Raw genomic sequence first — 17,145 nt, 5'->3', positions numbered from 1 at the left:
ATAAACAATCTGCTTACCACCGCATTAAACTAACCACTATGCAATGACAGAAATGGTCTCCTCACCAAGAAATAAAATGAAAATCAAATAACTATGAGGTCTTGGTGTAACACCTAGTTAAAGTTGCCTCTACAAGTAGGTTACTACTTTTGCTCTTCAACATCTCAATGAAAGAAATATATTTAACTCCAGCAATTTCAATTTTCTGCAGCTTGCCTTTTAACACCAAATAAATCAGACCATAATACTGTCAGTTCGATTGTCTCTTCACTGGCTTCAGGCAGACAACAGAATCTCTTTTAAAATCCTTTAGCTGATACATCATGTTAGTTAGTCATCTCCCCTGATTAGACGAGTAAATCGAGCACAACCACCCACAATCTACTCTCTTCAGCAGATGTGCTAATATTTCATATATACCAAAAGTAGAATACTCATGGAGAGATTGAGCATTTTCTCTTTATAAGTCCAAAACTTTCAAACAATCTTCCCAAGAATCTTTGTCAAATTTCTGCCACACAAATTTCAATCAAAAGTTAAACATACTTGATTCAAGATCTAATCATCCATGCCTTACTTGTTTTTGTATTTCTAATTGTTGTTTAAAAAAAGTACTCCACTGTCCCTGTGTATAATGTCAAATGTACTCAATTGTCTGTCAGGGAATAATTTTCAAACTCAAATTTGAGTAGCAGTTTCAGCTGATGAACATTTCAAATGGTATCATGTACATTTTTATGGAAGAAACTGCTACACAAAAGATAGTTTGTGTAGCAGTGGTGTAAAAATGCTTAGCAAATTGTGATGCGATACCAGGAAAATTATTCCCTGTCTGTATTAGTATCAAAAGGCAGACCTGTGTGCTATATAAGTAGCCACCATTATCACCGCCATCAAAACAGATTCTACTACATTTCGAGGTTATCGACAGACCAAGCCAGCTTTGCCTGATTGAGAAATGCTTAAAGGACAAGTTCACCTTCATAAACATAAGGATTGAGAGAATGCAGTAATATTAGTAGAACACATCAGTGAAAGTTTGAGGAAAATTGGACAATTGATGCAAAAGTTATGAATTTGTAAAATGTTTGTGTTGGAACCGCTGGATGAGGAGACTACTAAGGCTCGTGATGTCATATGAGTACAACAGTATAAAGAAAATGTAAAGAAAATTCAACACATTTTCACTTTTTTCGCATAATAAAAGAGCACTTGACTTGCGTCTTTCAAAAGGCAATGGGAATAATATTACCCATAACATATGTCAGTAACAAGTCAAGGGAATGTGTACTTTTTTTCAAAATATGAAATTTTGTGAAATTCTCTTTATATTTTCCTTATGCTGTTGTACGCATGTGACATCATACACTGCAGTAGTCTTCTCATCCAGGTGACTACACAAAAACTTCAAAAATTCATAACTTTTGAACGGATTGTCCAATTTTCCTCAAACTTTCAATGATGTGTTCTACTAATATTGCTACATTCTATCAATCCTTATGTTAATGAAGGTGAACTTGTCCTTTAAGTCTGCATCACTGCTCTAACATTTACTGTGATATGAACACACACAATTAACACCCTTCACTAAACTGACAATATGCTTGGTGGACAGAAAACAAAGATAGGGTTTCAATTTCAGAACAACTGTGTCTAAGCCTGCAAGAATTCTTACCTTTTCATCATAAAAGGGTTGTCCTAATGATAGGCCATGCAAATTTAGTAAGATGGTTATGCATGATAAACTGTCATTGATTTCCTTGTAATAGTTCAGCAGCAGATGAAAAGTCCACAAATAATGCTTCTTCCAGACAAGTAAATAAGAAATAAAATGACAACCAAGCCCTTGTACAATCTCACTACAAACTATAGAAGAATATTGGAGCACTGCTGATTCAGTTCTCTTTCTTTTCTTTTATAAAGGACAGACAATGACTTTAAGGTTTAATTTTCTCACTTACATCTAGATGTCTTATTATGACTATAAAGACTGATACAGGTTACAACTTTTTTACACAATTTTGATAATTTAGTTTGACTATGCAGTAGAAAATATACAACCAAATACTTCAACAACAACAAAAAAGAAAGAAAAAAAGAGTCAATGATAATGATGTGCTCACCTTTCTGATGAGGTCCCTGGCTTCATGTGTAAGGTACGGCGGCAGGCTTAACTTTCCCTTCAGAATCTAGCAATAGAAAAACAAAAAGGAAGTCAGTTTTCAACACATCAATAACACTCACTCTCTGAGTAAAAGGAGTCAATTTGACCTCTTCCCACTTTTTCTCACCTGGTAATTTTTTCCCCCTTGCAATCAGATGAGTACAAGGAGTCAATAATCTTTTGAATCTTTCCTTACTACTTTTCCTTCTTTTTTTTTTATGTGAAAGTGAAAATTTTTGGCCTCTTGCGCAACTAGCAGTGCAAAAGTAAAACGATGCAAATAGTTTTGCATGCCACATGTTCCAGTAATTTATGTCCTGATTCTGCAGAATTACAAACATACAAATTCATCCTACCTGTCCAAGCACATACACACAAAAGAAACTACTCATGCAAAAAATATCCACCCTACTCCTTAGATTGAATGGAGTCGATTTGACCCCTTCTCCCTCACTCCATTCCCCCCCCCCCCCCACCACCACAAAACCATCTACTGTCTTTTTGCCCACAGATCACAATTCCTTCATCCATTTCTGTTTTCTACGTTGAAGTCAACAGAGCTCCTGCTAAATAAGTTTGGGGATGAAAAGACGGTCATTTTGTGAAGGGTTATAGGCTTCTTCACACAGAGAAACACGAAACACTGGAGATATGTTGAATCACATGTAGGTCCTGCTAAACAGGTCTTTCTATGTTTCAGCCTGCTCAGATTTTGTGATATGAGAGCTGAATGAGAAACATACATTTTCAAGATTTGGATTTGTCTGCATCATGGGCATAGAGTGACAGTGCATGGCACAAACATGGTATGGCATACCTAATATGGATGGTGTAATCGCAGATACCAAGCAAATTTTATTAATTATTAGAACCAAGCTTACCTTTTCGATTGTCTTCTTCCTGTTCTCTGCCGTGAATGGTGGCTGCATGATCAAATCAAATAGAGATCAGTTATTTCTTCTGTGCAAATACCCAGGGACACATTTCACTAAAGCAAGAGCTTGAATTGTTTGCCAAAGTTCTTATCAATTACAATTTGAGATGGTGGAAAATTAGAAGTGAAGTCAGGTCGAGAAAAGAAGACATGTTGGTAGAAAGAGAAGAGCAGGAAGAGAGATATAGGGATAGAGAAAGGATAGGAAAGGACAGAGAAAGACCTAGACAGCAATTACATGTAGTTTGTAAGAGAAGGGAAGAAAGGTAAATGATAGAAAGATAACAGAATGAGAAATAAAAGCAAGAAGAGACAAGTGTCATAGTGAAGATATAAGAATGAGAAAAGCAGAATTGCAACAAAAAGTATGCACACCTGCAAGAATGTAAATACATGCAAGACTATACAAGAATATAAAGATGCAGAGAGGAATCACATAAAAAAAAAACCTTAACAAATAAACACTATGACCCCTGAACTGCCGATTTTTTTTAAACATGGATTCATGATTCAATTAGAGGATCAGTTGAAAACAGCCAAACAGAAATTGGAAATTTACCCAAGTGCTGCACGTATGGTGAGCTGTAATAATTTGATTGAAACACATTCACCTGTATACTGTAAAACACAATATTTCGCAGCATGAAATTTTCGAGAATTGGAGCCGACGGCCTTTTTCGCGGCAAGAACTTTTCGTGAGTTGCCTCAAACACTCTATGAGTATCGTGTAGACAAGAACTTTCACAAGCACTTTAATTTTGCAAATCTTGGCTCTCACAAAATTCACAAAACTAAAATGCACGCATACATTCCTCGTTTTACAGTACTCCACTATATGCACCTACCAGTAGCTCATACAGAATATTTATATATATATATATATATATATATAATATAATTTTCTCTGGTTTTTGAAATACCACAGTTACAAGTCAATTTCATGAGGTCTGCATTGACCTTTATCTGCACATAACAATGTACTGGTGTACAGGGAGACAGAGAAAGAGTGAGAGAGAAAAAAAAGTTCACTGACCCCTCCTGTCAGCATGTCATACATGAGGGCGCCAAGACTCCACCAGTCCACGTCCTTCCCATGGCCACTCCGACTGACAATCTCTGGTGCCCTGGGGAGACCAGAAAGGAATAAAAGCTTCTGCATCACTATCTATACGTCATACACTGATGGGTGCCTCACACTCAAAATGAAGACCTACATGTACATTCAAAAGTTGAGAAACTGCTCATGAGTCATCTCACACAGATGGTGATATAGCCATCTCAACTTGTTTAATAGCATACAAGTCCCTGTAGAGGATGTAAATCTCTCATGTCAAATAAACGAAGTTTTTAGCAAAGATTTGTGTGTACATAAATGGGAGAATTGCGAGGCCTTTGCATCATGAAATCAGCTAGCATGCATACTGTATGTGGTTGCTGGTAATATCATTATCGAAAGAAATCGTGACGCTTTTTAAATTCTGTAATTTTCTTAAAACACGACTGTTTTTGATGGATCCTTTACCATTGTTTCATTTGATTCTTCTCAGTAGAATTAAAGCCAACATGAAGAGGGATTAAAAGTTATGTCTTGAGTTTACCAGTAGCATCCTGTATCTGCCACAGGATGCACATAGTGGCAATTTTTCTATAAAGGAGCAACTTGGTAAGATTTCTTTCCTCTTCTCTTTGCCCCTAGCTCCTACAGAGTACCAAAGTGTGATATCACAGTCATTCATTGCCATGGAAACTAGTTTCTAAACAACCTCATGTGACCTGAATTATCTATGAACACAACAATTGTTAACCATGCTTGAACAAAAGACGGTGAGATTATCACTTTGTTATTTTGTAACACCCACTCCACCTATTCCTCCATTCACACAAACTAGAAGCTCGGGTGTGACCGTTGCCTAGGCAACAAGTGCCAGGGCCAGAAAGTCCTGGTCCTACTTACATGTACTCTATGGTGCCGCAGAATGTGTGTGTTATGGAGCCTTCTTCCAGGGACTCTTTGCAGAGACCAAAGTCAGTCAGAACAACATGACCTGTGGGAGCGGATGGGACACAATTACAGCACTGTTTTAGTCCACGCATTTGAGGCTTACAAAAGTGCAAATGCCTAACAAAGCACATCCATGCTATTGTAATAACATTTTACTAATTTCGTTCACAAAATGTCTGCAAACTTCACATCATTGACATGAAGGATCATCTCCAATAAAATTTGATTTGATTTGATTTGATGTATTGGTTCCTGTATTATCACTGAACAAGATATTGTACATGCACATACATGTACATGTATATACACATGTATACATTGCTGGTGCCATGCATTTTACATAAATAATAACAAAATATATATATTTTTCTTCATTGCCTTTACACAATGTACAGCAAAACATATTGATCAGCAATACAACAATGAATAATACAGTGGGGCTACAGCATAAGCATGGCATGATTTGCATGCAGCCCCCATTTTTTCTTCAAATTTTCAGTTACCATTGTGAACTTCACAACCATTCTGCCTTTCTCAAAAGCAACTCCCCCTATCCCCCCCCCCCCCCCCCCCGAGAAAAAGTACAAATTGTATCTTGAGGACTGTTCAAAAAGTGTGCAAGGAAGTGTCTTACTAGAACATTTCTCTGGGTCATGTTTTAGGAGGCTTGGTGGTCATGACCAGTTTATGGGATTGTTTGTACAAGAAGCGTAGAGAAAAGTGCCTTTGAAATCAGTCCCTAGCTCCTGCTGTCTAGTGAAGCTGTCATAACAGACACGCTACCCAGTTTCTGCTTGTCTTCCTGAAGAGAAAGATCTGCTCTCATTGGCAAAGTAAGCAAACTGCTTGGTCTGTTGGGTCACTCTAATTAGAGCACACATGTTTCAACATGTGGGACTAAGGTTTTAGCAGACACTCAACATTCCTTCACATGGAGTGACAGACTGCTAGGTTCATCTCCTCCAAACAGTTTCTACATGAATTTCCTTGTACAAACAAACCACTACAGATATATCTCTGAACAGGAAGCCTGTCTGATGGGTATATCCCACTGATCTCTAAAGGAAGCATCTGGATATCTCATTGGCCAATCACTTTGAAGCCATCGTGCCACCATCTTACCACACACATTGCCAAGGAATACACTTGTGTACAGAGCTCATGACATCACATGATCTTGGTGACAGTCTCTGCTGGAAAATGTGTGCATGTCTGCATGGAGTGTGCCTGGTAAGATGGCGGCACAGCGGCTTCAAAATTGTTTGTACAGCTTGAATGGGCCAATGAGATATCCAGATATCTCCTTTAGAGATCAGTGGTATATCTCTCCCATTCACAGAGACTTGAGGTCAAAGCTCAGCTGATCTCAGCAGGCACCAATTAGAATGAAACCCATACTGCAAAGGAGGAGGACATCACAAAACTGGAATGCATAGCAGAGTGCCACAAAAGTATTTTCCCTTGATGCACGACCAGGTTTCCATCCATTGCCCTTACATCTCACTTGCCCAAAAGCAACTTTTGATTGCCCAGGGCAGGTGGGGACATGTGTGGACTCTAGTACAGAACTCAGCAGAGATAAGGCAGTGAATTACCCTGTTTGTTGAGCATGATGTTCTCTGGTTTGAGGTCCCGATAGATGATCCCTAGTCTGTGTAGATGCTCCAAGGCTAAAACTATTTCTGATAGATAAAAACTGCAAAGACAAAGCAAAAGATACACTGTTGCATCAATTTGTGAACTGTAATACACATCATACCACAATCTCATGTCTTTTGATTGAGACAAAACTTTTAATATTCACTCTACTATCTAAACCAAACTTAAATCACATCATGGCTGTGAAAATATCAAGGAAGGAGTACAATCCATGTAAGGCACCTTCTTGGTAGTTTTGTGATGCAGGTTTATAAATGTAAAAAAAACAGAGGGCTTGAAAGAGGAAGTAATTAATGAAAAATGCAGGGGAAGAAATTAATTCTGGGACAGAAATGACTCTTTACTCTGTAGTATTGCACAGAAAAAAAAATTGTGTTCTCTTTCCACAAAAGCTCACTGTACAGTGTTTAAAAACAGCGTGATAACGCCTCCTTTCTACACTTGGCTCTAATCACCACACACAGACACATGAGGCATATCTATCCACAATGCTTTGCCATAATCTCTGTGTGTGCCTAATATAACCTCTCACAAAGGATATATTACATCCTTTCTCTATCAGTCTGTTTATATTCCAGGGTTGACACATTGCTATCACGTGGGCACTGCTTCCTACTGTAGCATCCCTTTGAAGGCTAAAAGCCACGGACTTGTATCCAGGGTCCAGATAATGTTGACTTCATGTGACATTCATGTTGGACAGGTGGTAAAGACTACCCCAACATGCCTTGCTCTGACTCACTTTTCAGGCAGACATTTCTTAACCTCACAAGAATGACACATACTGTGTATGCCCCCAACAACAAATCTTGGCATAAAACAATGTGTGAATCAAATAGAAAGGCTGATCTAGAGACTCAGGAACTGTAATAATTTTGTCTGAAGTATATTAGTACAGACACTGTAAGTTCAACTGAGTTTGTCAAATTTTACTGAGTGAAAGACATATCTGGCAGAGGATTTGTCAAGACTTTGTTAGCAATTCTTTTTCTTCCATATATATATATATATATATATATATATATATAGTGTATCCTTCAGGGTCTGAAGATTAATCACACTGCAGAGTGGTGCATGCACATCAATCAAACTGTGAGCACAGATGGGCTCTCGATGCACATATTTACAGTGAAATACTGCTCAATGAAATAGGTTTATCTACAATGTGCAAACATTGACATGTCATAAAAATCTGTGCAGTTGTTTGTTTGTTTGTTCATTTGTTGTGCCTTTCTGACCCATAATCCTATGCTCATGGTAGGACACATGTGAGCAAGGAACACCATGGAGCACTGTGAAACACTTTGCCACCAGATGGAGATCAAACCAAAAACTCAGCTGTCATTTCAGTTGGTGGTAGAATAGGGGATGTCTGTGAGGTTTAAAATAGTCCTACAAAACTCAATGGCATCGAAACTGTGTTTCAATATTTCCCCTGTACATGGCAAGAATAAGGTGACAGATTCTATAATGTGACAGTATCTATTAAAGCAACTACAAATAAAGTTACTTTTATTACTTACCATGCTGTGTCTTCCATAAATATTCCTTCTCTCTCCAGATGCATAAATAATTCTCCACCTGTCCAATGAAAAGGTACAACAGACTGCGTCAATAAAGGGACCCACAAAACTTTATAGATTCTGAGTGCAATGGTTCACCTCTTTTTTTTTTCCATAAAATTGAGGAAAAGGAAGAATATTTCTGCATATTTCATAATCAATGCTAGCTCTGACAAGACATCTGAAAAGGTGACAGAGAAAGAACAAGTTGATGTTAACTCTTACTACCTACAGAGTTTTACAGTCATCAAATGTTAAATCATACATTGGCATTCTCCACATTCTTGACATTCTCGACATTTTATCCTGCCTGCATTCAGCGATTTGAAGATGTCACAGGTTACCTTGGCTTTCTTTCCTTGTCTGTGTTTTGAAGTTTGTACATTCTACAAGTGGTCATTACATTCCGAATAATCTTTTCCATCCAATCTATGCCATGTCACTGCTAAGTAATCCTTAGTGTGCACATTTAGCTTTCTTTTGTTTTGTTTTTTGAAAAAAAAGACTTGACAAATTTTTTCTATTAGCATTCAGTCATCCATTCCTGACTTGACCTGCAAATTAACTTTGTAAAATTAGAAAATCCGCTCAGGTGTGCAGTATACAAATGACGCATGGGTCTGAGTGCGTCAGTCGGAATTGTGTGCATAAGGTAACTATGGAATGCTTAACCCACGGGGCGAAGCCGAGTGGGTTCAAGCTCAATTCCATAGTCACCGCACGCACTCTATTCTGACTGACACACAAAAAGACATGCGTGTTATCTGTGTCATAGAATGGGGACAATTTTCTTGCCAAAAATCCATTCTTCGATCATGTTGCCCAATGGCAAATTTACTGGATGCATTTCCTTTTGGCTTGCCATAGACGAAAGCCTGAAAACCATGCATCCAGTATGCATGGCAAAAGTATTGGATGCATGATTTTTCAGCCAATAGGCATCTCGTACTGAGTGCGCGGATGCTGCTTAGCGTGCAAACCTTTGTTACAAGTACGCGATAACATGTTTACCACTGTGAGGCAGCGTGTGGTCTGTAGAAAATCCACAGACAGCTCTCGACCAATGATATCGCAGGATTCTCGCTACCCATTCTATAATACATTTTGTAGCAATGTCCCTCGGACCAACAGGAAGGCTAATGTGGGGCAAAAGGGCATAAAGGGAAGTAGATGACCTCTCTTAATTGACAATTAGGCCAGAATTCACGAAGGTGGTACAAATGAAACCATGGTTTAAACCATGGACAAAAACCATGGAGCGCCAAGTGTCGCATGGAATATTTCGTTACGAAATCAGTCATTTCGTCGATGAAACGATTATTTTGTAACGAAATGACAGCATTTTGTAACTAAATGAACATTTCGTCCTTGAAATGATAATTTCGTTAACGAAACGGTCATTTTGTCGGCGAAATGACCAATTTCGTAACGAAATATTCCGTGCGACACTTGGTGCTCCATGGTTTTTGTCCATGGTTTCAACCATGGTTTTATTTGTACCACCTTCATGAATTCGGGCCTTAGTGTCAAACACTTTGCAACAACTGGCAAAGAAAGCCCTCCACAGAGGGTGTCAACTGGCAATCAAAGCGCATCAAAGAGTTACAGCCCTAAAATTGACTGTTTAATTGGTTGCTTACAGCTGTAAATCTGTTTTTCTTTTGTATTATAAGCACAGACCTAATGCTGTAAGGAGCACCCTCTGATTCCATCATTCTCTGATATGACAGACTTTACAGTGCCCTATACAAGTACCTGGGACTTTAGGGGATTTTATATTCAGACAGTTCTGACTGGTGTTCACAGCTTCTTGTTGCATACAATATGAGATGTGCATGACTGCATAGCACCGATTCTGAAAGTAGAACTGCTGAATGTACACTGTAGCTTATCACTTCCTCTATTCACTTTAGCCAAAAGATGGGACATAAAAACAGGACAAAGAATTATACTTCCATGCTTACTGAATTGGATAGTTCCCGATACTAGTATCCTGCTCTTACAATGACATCTACATGTCACTTTGAGTGCACATTAAGATATCACCGAGAGTCAGGATTTTGATGATTTATCTCATTTTGAATATGTTCTATCAAAACTGAAACATACAAAACATGGATATCATGTAAAGACAAACAAAGAATTTGCATGACCAGTGGTCCTTCAGCATTTGTTCTCTTTCCCAAATCTGTGTGGTCTAGGATATGAACTTGATACTAGTATACAACCTTCCCTACATGATACAGCATCACCATTGCTGACATAAGTACAGCAATACACAGAATCAGACCTACATGTACGGTAATCTAATAAGCACTCTCTCCAGCTGGAATGAAGTATGGTGGGGAAATGAATAATACATTGCTTCACATTCTACTGAAGGACAAATAAAAATTTCAAAATATATATTTATATGTTTTTATGAAACTAAACTTGACTAAACTTATCAAATCCAAGTAAGAAGTATTATTTATAAAATGCAAAGAGAGAAAAGGGAAATGGTCCTAAAGCACTAGTAGGCATGACTATGATAACGAAATGTTTGAATAGATGCCACTTGCACAAATATTTCATCGTCAAGCTCTGCCTGCCTGACTGAGATGAAGTACCACTGATAGTAAAGTGAAGACCACAGCACAGACTTACCGCTGAGATACGCCAAAATGAGGTACAGTTTACCACCCGTCTGAAAGGCATAGTGTAGACTGACTATGAATGGGTGCTGGACAGCCTCCAGGATGTTCCGCTCCGCCTTGGTGTGTGCCGTGTCCTTCTGGTTACGAACTATCTTTGCCTGCACAGGTAGTAGACAGAGAGGAACAGGAACGGAGAAATAGAAGGTACAATGTAGGTAGATCGACAGATAGATAGGTAGAAGGCAGATAAAAAGACAGTGAAAGAGAGAGAGAGAGAGAGAGAGAGAAGAAGAAGAAGAAAATTAATTCATTGGTGGTTTAACCATTTTATTAAGGATCCTATCATTTCTTTTTCTCCAGTGCCTGTCATTATCTCAGGTCTCTTTATCTTTGTTCTTTGTTCTTCCTTCTCTTCCTCTTCCCGTCAAACTCTTCATCCTCATTGCCATATCAATGTTCTCTTCTTCCTCTTCCTCCTCCTCCTCCTCTTCCTCTTCCTCCTCTTGCTCCTTCTCCTCCCCCTCCCCTTCCTCCTCTCCCTTTTCTCCTTCTTCTTCTCCTCCTCCACCTCATCTCCCCTCCTCTTCTTGCTCTTCCTTCTTCTCATCTTCCTCCTCCCATCCTATCCTCCTCCTTTTCTTCCCCTACCTCTTCTTTAATTTGTTCTCTTCTTCCATTTTTTCCTCTTCCTTCTCCTCCTCTTCCCTCTCCCTCTTCTCTATTACCTCCTTTCCCAGCAAGCTGTCTGTTAGGGTCATAAAGCTTGCTGCCATAGAAACGTTTATCTCTCCCTAAAATGCAAATCATCCACACAAAAATATCTGTTGGCCCAGAGGCTGAATACATCATTGATGCACACATTATACATTAATACACAAGTTCAATGAGTCAATGCACACGGCTACATGTATGTTTCAAATCTACCCTAACTCACAATCTATATTTGCAGTCACCACTGGCAATGGGGTAGTTATGACAGTCAAGATTTGGCTTCTGCTCAAGCATGATGATGAAGCAAGAAATAATTTGTACCCAGAACTTTATATTCACTTCATAGGAAATTTCATCCAGAATACATGACTACATGTATCAGAAGAAAAACAAAAATGTTGGAATACAAAGTACATTGTACCTTGTAGGCTTGAATAGACCGTATGACCATGGTATCCCTGCTTTGTTTTAGATACCAGTAGTAGATTCTGCAAAGTTATTTGTTCATTTTGTTGAATTTATCATCTTACCTAAACATGATAATTTTGGATAAGAATTGTAATCATTAAATTGTTAATTCCCTCATAAAATATTTTGCATAATTGTTCTATTCCATTTTGTTAGCACATTTAAAGCGATTGTGTACATTTTATTTGCATAACACGTAATCAGAAATCAAGATTACTGAAAAAAAAAAAGTCTGGATTGTCCATGTTTTTGACAAGCCAAAAGAAAACGGTCAACGACTTTGTAGGAGCATCAGCATTCATAGAAACAAAAACAGATACATACACTATCTGTCTCCGCTTTGTCACAATCTTGCAGGTATCAAATATCATCATGTCCATTAAGTGGCAAAAAAAAAAGCATGTTGAAAAGACCCACTTGTCCCCAAGATTTTTCAATCACAAAACCGGTGTCAAGTTTTCATATTCCCTCAGATAAAATCTCGAAAGTACAGATGTTTCTTCTCTTTATTACTATACTATGTAGTTCCCTACATGGAAAGTGTCTGAAATGTAACTTATACAGTAATACAACAAAACATGAAAACATTACTATTCTGTAGAAAAAAAAAAAACAGCTAAAAACCTTAGCTGAAGATTTTTTTTTTTTTCTAAACCCTGACTGGGTATGACCTCCATAATTCAACATTCTGTAAATCATATTACAAAAAAAAAAACAACATGTAAAAACAGTGAAAGCAATTACTATTCTGTGCAGTGGTGGGCTTCAATAAAAACAGATATCTTGCTTTTAGCTGAAGATTGTGTGCTTTCAAGACTTTCTGATTTTATTTTCATCACATATTTAGCTCAAAGAAGCACAATCTCCCGAACAAGTGGTCACCTTCTACAAATTTAGCCAAATATTTAGGGAAGGACTGGCCCACTTCTCAAACCTAGGGCCATCCATTACTTGCCAATTTCTACAATCCCCAACAGGCCAGTAAAGAAAAGAATAATGAATCAAAACGATAATAAATTTTGCTTCATAGGCTACAGTCATTAAATACTAACTGACACATACAGAAGAAACTGTATAACACTTGACCTTTGCCTTACTAGTCAAAGAACCTGACACACAAATCACAAACAAATAGTTCAGTGGACCACATATTTCTTCTTCCTGTTTGACTATAACATATGGCAGGGTACCATGTAAGGAAACACAGAGAAAGCAACTTCCTGTTTTCCATTGCAATAGAAACATACACATGATATTCACTTTTTCTTTGGGAATACCACAAAGGAATAAAAACAATGATAAAGACAATTTTTCTTTAACTACATTGTTGGGACCCACCATGCACATGTGAGTTCTCATTGTATTCTCTTTTCATGTTTGGATGAGTCCAAGGAAAAGACAGGAAAAAAAAAGTTGATTACAGCTGTAGAAAGAAATTCAATGTCAAGAAAATTCAGTTTTCAAGCGAAAGGATCTGAATCTTTCAGTTTCATAGTAATTTGATATCTAGATTTGCAAAGTCAGAGAGAGCCAGCCTGTACTGAGGGGCATTTCATGAAGCATTCTGTCCAACAAAGTTGTCGCGACAAATTTCTTTCAGCCAATCAGATGCAAGGATTTCAGTAGCTTGTAACAGTTTGTCAGAAAAATATCCGACCAAAACGCTTCATGAAATGCCCCCGTTTGAGAAACATTTGTGCTAATTCACATGACCACTGTTTATGAATCTTCTAACCACCAGATGCAGTCATACACAAATGTACATGTATAAAGTACAATGTATGTGCCAGGTGTGTGTTGGACCCGTCTAGCCCAAGGTTATGGTATGTAAAACTTGAGTCATATGTACAGTACATGTATGATACATGTACTTGAAATCTCTTTATTGTCAATGCAATGTGAATGTGACTTTTTTTAATGATACAATGTCAGAGGTGCCACATTCAGCCCTCAAAACCAGCTGTAAGATTAAAAAGAGCAGCCCAAAGGATGCATGTACCTGTGTGGTATGGGTACCTAAATGAGCAAAAATAATTCCAGAATCAGTGAGATTTATTTTTCCTTCTCTTATCCATTCACACATTGTAAAGACCTTTTGAAGTTTTCAAGTAGCCTCCTGCGCAATTAGAGACATTTACATGTACTGTAACAGCTCTGCAATGGACACCTACAATGTATACCTTGTACAAACTGTAATGTAACGAACTGTACTGCAAAACCAGAATTTGCGCCTTGAAATTTGCACGAATCGGAGCCGACAGCCTGTTAAAGCAGCAAGACATTTTCGCAAATTGCTACTGGCGTTCAATGCATACAGCACAGGTGAGAATTTTTGCCTGCATTCAATTTTGCAAATTATGGCTCTCACAAAGTTCGCGAAATTAAGAATGCACTGGAAAAATTCTAAATTTTTACAGTAATTTACATGCTTAAGAACTGAAGGCCATGAATTTATACCATTGTAGCTCAAGACAAATTTTCTGCTTGTTCTTCCTCTTCCTTTTGTAAACTTTAATTGCAGTCATGTGGTATCAAAACAACTTGGAGGAAAGAAATATTGACAATGCACTACCAGGTCTGCACCAGGTCTGTTCTATGCAACCTATTTCTCAGATATCATACACAGGAGAAACAACAAGGTTCATTTACCTAAGCATACCAACAGCTGGTGTTCTGGACAAAGTTCACATATTGATCGACTGTCAGCCGTACAGTTGGACTTGTCATGTATTTTGCCCAAAACCAAACACACGAATAAATTACTAACATCTGGATTTCTGCACTGGTTCATCATACAACATATTTCATTTTGTTCTGATTGCTTTATAAGTTCACAAAGAGTTCATTTCATAAAGATATATGTCATGATGATAAAAAGTGAAGCAATTGAAACAGCAAAGAATAGGGTCAAGTCAAAATGAGTCAAGTCGTAATCAGATTAATGGCTGTTGAAAATTAGTAAATCAATTCAGAGACCCACAGGTCCTTTACAGCTTTAATTTACCTGCTAAACAATAATTCTCAGTACAGCTTATGATATACTGTCTAGGTCTACACCATATATTTTGCAAGCATATTTCCCACGTTGGGACTCGGAAGACATTTCTTTGAATGGTTGAATACGATTTCAGAACCATTGAGATGAATGAGAAAATTGCGCCTTATCACAAGAAAAGTTAGTACTGGCATTGCCAACCATGGATACAAAGTGTACTACTGTATGAACGGTTATTTTCGTGAGGGTTTAATTTTCACAAATTTCGCTAATCACAGTTGGATCACGAATTTAAAAACATGCACAAATGTAGCTATACACTAGGGTAACAATGCATGTAAGATATAGTTGGTGTCAAGTAGCGAAAACAACATCTCGCGAAAATGTCTGTGAACTTCTAATTCGCGAAAATATCTGTACGCAAAAACAACAGCTTATACAGAATGAACATCACATTTGTGACTTGGGAGGTAATATCTTTGCGAGTTGTTAATTTCATGAAAATCCGTTGGTTCACAAATTATGCATAAATAAAAGCTTCGCGAAATGTACCATGGATGCAGTAATTCACAGTACACTACAGATAAAATGCACCCTCTTCAAATTGTTCTGGAGGTTTTAAAATTGTAAGTGAAATCAAATAGAATTTGACCTTGACCTATGACCTATCGACCTTGAGTGTGCATTCTCAAATTAGTAGGCGTAGCTTCATTCACTAATACATTTGTACATATTAATGCCAAGTTTCATTTGGATACCTCAAACAGCTAGCTCTTAATTGATACATCATCTACAAAAATGATTACAAACAGACAGACAGACAACCCAAAAACAAAATGCCTCCTGCAACATTTTGTGGCAGAGGCTGAAAAATATTTATTAACTGAAGTAAAAGGAAATTCCTCCTGTTCTCCATAAAAAGACATCAGGGCAAGGGCCCCTCTCCATGAGGGCATGTGCTCATTCATTTCACTTGCCTATTGGAGTTACCCTGAGCAAGCAGGCAAGCGGACTTGTAGAGCACAGACTTGGTCACAACCAGTGACGAGTGGCAGGGCATTCAAAGTTTATGATATGATAAACTACACACAGGAAGCATGTCTTGACGGATCTACCACTCAGCTTTCAGGAAATGAAACCAAGTTTTTTTAGCACTGTGTGGAAGAGCTAAAATAACGACCCTGAGAACCCATTGAGGACGGCTGATTTTGCTATATCACATATCTCCAATAGAAACCTGCCCGACTGTACTTAGGACTTGTCTTCAAAGGGATATCAAAGGAATGTAGATCACATTCAGTAATATCTTCTGCCCATTTCACTAAGAACTAATGCTGATTATTCGAAAAAAAAAAAAAAATTGTGTTTCAACTTCTACAAAGAAGAAAGTATTATACCACTCAAACTATCACCTACTGCAACAACAACAATAAAAAATTAAATCCAACACAAACATTGACAATTCCTTACCTTCTTCAACACTTTCATGGCAAATATCTTCCCCGAGTCTTTTCCTGTCGTTTTGCGAACCTGAAACACCTGTGAGAAATAAAGGCAAGAATGAGATTGACTCACATCTGCAGAATCAATCACTTGAGTAAGACAGCCGATTTATAGGGAAAACAAAATACATTCATGACAAATACAGTTCACTGTACATGCCATACATTTTGCAGGTTAAACATTTCACGAATTGGGACTTGTAAGACAATTTTGGCAGTGTTTTAATTGGTGATGGAGAACAATATTGACGGGATGAGAAAAAGGTACTATATCTTTTCTAGAATATAAAATAAAGCAATAAATATTCCACCTTGGAGATGAGCATATTTGTGCTATGGGAGGCAATATCTTTGCAAGATTTTTAATAAGTTCATGGCTATCAGTTGACGCACCAAATTTAATATACCACATGCTGGCATACAGTACAGGGCCGGTGGAACGTTATCAAAAGCGTGGGGGCCCACTTCCGGGTTTTTTCAGCTGACAAGCAAAAAAAAAAAAAGATCTTCAG

The 17,145-nt window shown here is 37.9% G+C and overlaps 1 protein-coding gene across 1 annotated transcript in view; it reads right to left on the bottom strand.

The window, feature by feature from the left end:
• Nucleotides 1-17,145, bottom strand: part of LOC140228057 (ribosomal protein S6 kinase beta-1-like) — a 28,601-nt gene that overhangs the window by 4,466 nt on the left and 6,990 nt on the right. The window contains exons 4-11 of the mRNA XM_072308460.1: nucleotides 16,602-16,670; nucleotides 10,968-11,115; nucleotides 8,283-8,340; nucleotides 6,696-6,796; nucleotides 5,053-5,143; nucleotides 4,132-4,222; nucleotides 3,046-3,087; nucleotides 2,124-2,189 (exon numbers count right to left, since the gene is read on the bottom strand). Of these exons, the coding sequence (XP_072164561.1) occupies nucleotides 2,124-2,189; nucleotides 3,046-3,087; nucleotides 4,132-4,222; nucleotides 5,053-5,143; nucleotides 6,696-6,796; nucleotides 8,283-8,340; nucleotides 10,968-11,115; nucleotides 16,602-16,670 (666 nt within the window). The remainder of the gene's footprint in view (nucleotides 1-2,123; nucleotides 2,190-3,045; nucleotides 3,088-4,131; nucleotides 4,223-5,052; nucleotides 5,144-6,695; nucleotides 6,797-8,282; nucleotides 8,341-10,967; nucleotides 11,116-16,601; nucleotides 16,671-17,145) is intronic.

This window comes from Diadema setosum, chromosome 4 (assembly GCF_964275005.1).
Source record: "Diadema setosum chromosome 4, eeDiaSeto1, whole genome shotgun sequence".
NCBI lineage: Eukaryota > Metazoa > Echinodermata > Echinoidea > Diadematoida > Diadematidae > Diadema > Diadema setosum.
The sequence above is the reverse complement of the archived record's forward strand: the minus strand, read 5'-3'. Positions and strand labels throughout refer to the sequence as shown.